Source organism: Rhincodon typus, chromosome 24 (genome assembly GCF_021869965.1).
Source record: "Rhincodon typus isolate 14 chromosome 24, sRhiTyp1.1, whole genome shotgun sequence".
Taxonomy (NCBI): Eukaryota; Metazoa; Chordata; class Chondrichthyes; order Orectolobiformes; family Rhincodontidae; genus Rhincodon; species Rhincodon typus.
The window spans coordinates 40,310,921-40,316,575 of NC_063355.1; the positions used below are offsets into that span (position 1 = coordinate 40,310,921).

General features: G+C 40.1%; 1 protein-coding gene across 3 annotated transcripts in view; it reads right to left on the reverse strand.

The window, feature by feature from the left end:
• Positions 1–5,655, reverse strand: part of cltcl1 (clathrin, heavy chain-like 1) — a 55,327-nt gene that overhangs the window by 42,032 nt on the left and 7,640 nt on the right. For all 3 annotated transcript variants that reach the window (XM_048611184.1, XM_048611183.1, XM_048611182.1), the window contains exon 2: positions 886–1,093. In XM_048611184.1, coding sequence (XP_048467141.1) covers positions 886–1,093 — 208 coding nt within the window. The remainder of the gene's footprint in view (positions 1–885; positions 1,094–5,655) is intronic.

Below are 5,655 nucleotides of genomic sequence, written 5' to 3' on the forward strand. Positions count from 1 at the left end.
GGTCCAGGCCCAAAACGTCAGCTTTCCTGCTCCTCTGATGCTGCTTGGCCTGCTGTGTTCATCCAGCTCTACACCTTGTTATCTCAGACTATTTACAAGTGACAAGTCAGGAATGTGATGGAATACTCCCTCTGTACTTGGCACAAGTGCAGTGTCAACACTTAAGCAGCTTGATAAGAACCAAGAGCACTTCATTGGCACCACATCAACTCCCTTCACCATTGACTTGGTAGTAGTTTAGACCATAAAGAAGGCACTTGACAAATTCACCAAGACTCCCTAAATAGCACCTTTCATAACCATCTAGGAGGACACAAGATAGATGGGAACACCACTGCCTGCCAGCTCCCTTCAGAGCTACTATCCAGACTTGGAAATACATTGCCATTGGGTTAAAGCCCTAGAACTCCTTAATAGAATTGTGGAGGTACCTGCACTAAGTGGACTGAAGCAATTCAAGGCAGTAGTTCATCACCTTTAAGAGAAGGTGGACAATAGATGCTGGCCTAGCAATGTGCACTGTATATTTTATTCAATTACTTCAGCCAAGCTCAGGTTGTTTCTCCAAATAGCATTGCTTGTAACAACCTGAAATGACCAACTTGAGATTTGAGTTTCCCAAATTTTGGCTGGAAGCTAGTGATATTCACAGCAAAACATGGATACATTAAATGGATGTTGTGGTTTGCTTATAATGAAAAGACCCACTTACTACAGAAACAGAACTACCACAAAACACATAACTCACCATCTGAATTGAGACAAGAATGCAGGAAGGAAAGTATATAATCAGTAACAAAAAAGTGTTCAAGCAATAATTGTGCTTAATACCCAGAATACAAAAAAGTTAGGGATTAAAAAGTTCAGTTTTACTTAAACACTCACCTTTCAGCGCAATCACTTTGCTTGCTGGATTCATGATGACACTATCAGCAGATATGGGACGCCGAATTGGATTTGCTGGATCATTTAGATCAATCACTACAACTTGCGCCTGTTCTCCCACCTTCTCCCTGATGCAGATGAACTTGTCTGATTCCATGGTAAGGGTACTGAATCCAATGTTGGCAGGATTCACCCCTTGGTTTTGGAGCTTAAATGATAAAACAAATTGAAAAACATGCCAAATACTCCATGTACAAGTGGAAAGTTGCAATTGATATTCCAATGATCCAGTTTAAAAAGCCATCTATAGTGGTTACTGAAGTCATTTGGCTCGAGAATACATTTAGCTGCTTATTTCCATTTACTGGATAAAGTGACAAATGTTTAGAACTAAACAAGTAAACCAGTAAGTCATATTGAGCTATGAAATAAAAAAGACAGCTTGCATCAGAAATAGTTACTTCAGCTGGTTCTCCCATCTTGGTGGGAACATTTACACTCCATTTGAACAGAAAACCCTGCAATTTAAATTGCTCAACTTGAACTACTAAACTGGAGACTGCTCATGCAAGGTTTTAAATCAAACCAACTACTGTTTTGAAAGGCCTTCTCCAGTCACTTTTGCATGCCACTAAAACAGGTCTTCATCTCCCTACTTCTTTCAATTATAGAGACTTACAATGATCTGGGAAGAAGTGGTCAAATTTGCATTCTTTTAGTAATGGCTCTTGAGGAAAGGGTTTCTTTCACCACCAGTACCACAAAAAAAACCAAAAATTAAGATTCCTTTGAAGAGGCTATGCAAAAGTTGTACAAGTCAGAGCAACCACTGGACATGGTCATAACTATTGTAATGCAAGTATAAACAAATTTGTCTGGTGCATCAAAAATTCAAGAATCTGGTTCTCAAAAGTTAGCAGATTCAGTGAACTTGTGAACATTGTTTCAGCAGTTCCAAATTAGCAGATTGCTTGCAACCAAAGTACTCAAAATCAGATTTGCCTATTAAGTTCAGGATTGGGGAATTTTGCCACTTTCACTAAACAGTCTGGGGAAAAAGTATTATGATAACATCTGAATCTTCAGATGAAGACCTATTGTGCCAACAGAATATCAGGTCTGAACTGCTGAAAAATTTGAGCAAAGAGCTCATTCTCTTTTAGAGAATTTGAAAGTCTGGCAATACTTAAATTCCTCAAGGGATCAAAAACCTTCTTTACATGGAAATAAAGTGCTCTACAGACACAGGAAGAGGAAAACAATGCTAGCAATTGCCTGGTAATTCCAGTCAGTCAATCAGCTTCAAAAAATCTCAAGTTTCCTTTTTAATATCTTTCCCAGCTGATGGAGCTATTCAGATTGTGCAAGTGAAACACTTGCAGTACCACAGCTATTGCTAGTTGTAATAATTGAAACAATTAGTACCACTAATACTGTGGAGTTGCATGAGCAGCAAGCTCAAGAAATTGACAGGACAACCGTGGTAGTTCAAAGTATTGTAGACATTTGAAAAAGTCTCCAGCGCTACCCTCCCAGACTCTAGTTAAAAAAGCTCTTCACTTCATGTGCAGTTAACTTGGAGCCTATCAGTATTGCTTCCAACTTAAATGCATTCTTAACACAACTTGCAGGTATTAAATTTAGGTCTCTGTATTATGGAGTATTAAGTTGGCTGAAATTTGACGTATGGCATCCAAGTCTGTCTGAACTCCTAGACAATCAAGATCCCATGGCATTGTTCAGAGTAGAACACTGAATCACCATATTTATCATTTAGACAGATTGCTGTGTAAGAAATTCTGCAGTGGCCTACAGCATGTCTAGCACTAGCATTCAAGTAGGGTTAATGTACAATGTAAAATGGAACCAACTGTACCGAGTCAAGCAAGTTATGGAAATGCTCAATGTTAGACCTATTATGGATTGCAATCTAAGCTATATCCACATGACTATACAGTGGTCTTGCTTGGCATAGCTCAGAAACTTCATATACTACACAGTGATTCAGTTAACCGAGTGCTACTAGCATGCTAGAGTATAATATGGCTGCACTATTAGGAGATACTAGTTAAAGGAGTCTAGCTGACCAGTCATGTTCAAATTCTAGAACACTTACACTGCAACGAATAAAAAAGCTTCATATTTCTGGAGCAGTATTCCACAATTTTGGTGTAAGCTGGTAATAGGTCTCATGTCTGAGGTAGGGACACTACCAGTGCACATGCAGCAACTGCTAACCCCCCTTCTAGGTTATTCATGGAAATTAAAGTCATCTTTAGATCATCCAACTTGATAAGGACAATGGAATAGACTCCTAGGCCTCTGTCAGTGTCACAATGATGCCACCCACAAACTGGAGGAGCAACATCTTATATTTAGCTCGGGAGCCTACAGCTCAATGGCCTAAACATGGATTTCACCAGTTATAAAGTCTCCCCATCCCCATGTTCAACCCTCCCTCTCCCAACCTCCTTGACCTAACAAGCTGTTTATCTTCTCTCCCGCCAATCTTCCCCTCCTACCTCATTGACAAGTGCCACCACTCCCTATCACCATCCCAACTACCTTCCCCAGCCCAACCCCTATTTGACTTCCCTTGCCCCTCCCCATTTCTGAAGGGTTCTGACCCAAAACATCAGTTTTCCTGCTTCTGATGTTGCCTGGCCTGCTGTGTTCCTCCAGCTCCACACTAGCATCTGCAGTTCTTGCTATCTCTCCAGAATGCTCAAATGGTATTTCAATAGTTGCTTGAGCAGAGATGAAGAAAATTCTAAGATCTGGAAGATTCTTTCAACTTCAAAGTCAGTACCCTGGTTTTAAAAAAAGTTAACACTGTAAAAGGTCAGTCAAGAACATAATGAAGCCAGTTACTTAAGACTGCTCCACTACTGGATGAGCCATGATCCCATTGGCCATTCCTCAACCCTTTCCTGCTGTATCTCTAGCTACAGAGGATCCTCAACAAGCCATCAGGACCAGGGTGTCTTTTGCCCCATTTGTTATGGTACTTAAATTCCTCTTGTATTACAATAAACTTCACTGGTGAATAAACAGACAGTTTAACTGTCAGTCCTTTACCTACTAGATACCCACGCTTAAGGTTAATTTTTTGCATTTTAGATTTTCTTAGCTCCTAGTCTGAAAATCTTTCAGTGAAGCATACCTTGCAAGTTGCTTCTTTGTTTTGAAATTTTTTTGAAGTCTGATGGCTGAATGCTAGTAGTTGTGACCAACTGAAAAGGAGACTATAATATAGGGAACAGTTTCTCCCAAGATATTACGGTATACCTGATAATTCTAGCAATTATCCATTGTCTATCCTAGTCTAGCCTTTCAGCTCATCTTTTCATTTCACTCAGTCATCTAGTTTTAGCACTACCATCTCACTTTCTACCCTTTAGCCATGCAGTGAAGACTCAATTGCCTAGCAAGTTTCTGCAAGTGAAAATATTGTTCTTTTGATATATAGCCCACCCAACCCAGAATGTTAAAGTTACTTCACAACAAGCTCACATACAATAATTCATTCGAACTTAAAAGATTCTAGAAAAAAAGGAGGATGGCATTCTACCTATTGTGCCAGTGTCACTTCTATGGACAAAAATCTAGCTCATCCTGTTACTTTTATCCCCCATAGTTTCTTTTCCCAGTACATATTTGCCTTTCTGAAAAGGAACTAGCAAACCGGAATTCATCACTTAGGTGAAAAACAAAAGCCAATTTCCCCTGGTTCTTTCATCAATGATCTTAACTGGTGCTTGTTCCTTGTTGCCACTATGGAAACTTTAGCCTCCAGCTATTACCAAAATCCTGCATAATTTAACACTCCTTAAATCCCTCAAGCTTTTTGGGCTCCAGAGAACTAAACTGAAGCTCCAATCCCTTATTTTGGATAATTTTCCAAAGCCTTAACATTCTTTCTGAAAGGTAGTGTTCAGAAAGAGACAGTATTCTAGCTGAGATCTAGCCCAAAATTTAAAGGTTCAAGCAAAAGTTCTTTATGCTGCTACTTATAAAAACAGAAAGATCAAACATGTGCTGAACAGCTTCAACTAGCCTCATCACCTTCAAAGATTGCATCTGTGCTGCACTGACCTGGAGAGTTTAAGTGATCTCATTTTTCTCCTCAACTGCATGAGAACATGCTCATTTGACAAGCATCCCATCCAGAACTGTCAACATTCAAACTTATGGCAGGTTCAATTCTCAAACTGGTGCCCAAAAGCACACATGCCCCCATTACTTACTGGCTGATATTCACTCCTAATCTCACAACTTCCCCATTGTCTTACTTTTCCTAACTTCTAAATACAGCCAAACTTACATGGACCTTTTACAGCTGTAGCAGATAAATGACAACTATGAGTAAAATCCAGCTACTAAGAGCAGTGCTTCCAAACCTCTGCCCCACTGTGGCGAGGATTACTTTGACCCCAGATTTGCAAGAATAGTACACAGACCAGAGGGAGAGCTGTGTTTTTGGGGGCAGGGGTGGGCATATGATGCCAAGGGTAGGGGAAGAGGATGAGGATGAGACCTGGGAACACAGGTGGGACAAAGAGAGAATGACATTCAATATTATTGGAGAAGCAATAAAACTGTCCAAGCAAAAAGAAATTAAAATGAAAACCAAATACTTTTTGGTAAGGCAGCAATCAGGCCTCAAGAAAAACATATGCTGTGTCCATTTAAGAAGAAAGGGAAGCATTTAAAAGAGCCAGAGAATGACATGTGCCACACCAGCCTTTGTGGTGGTGGGGGGGGGGGGGG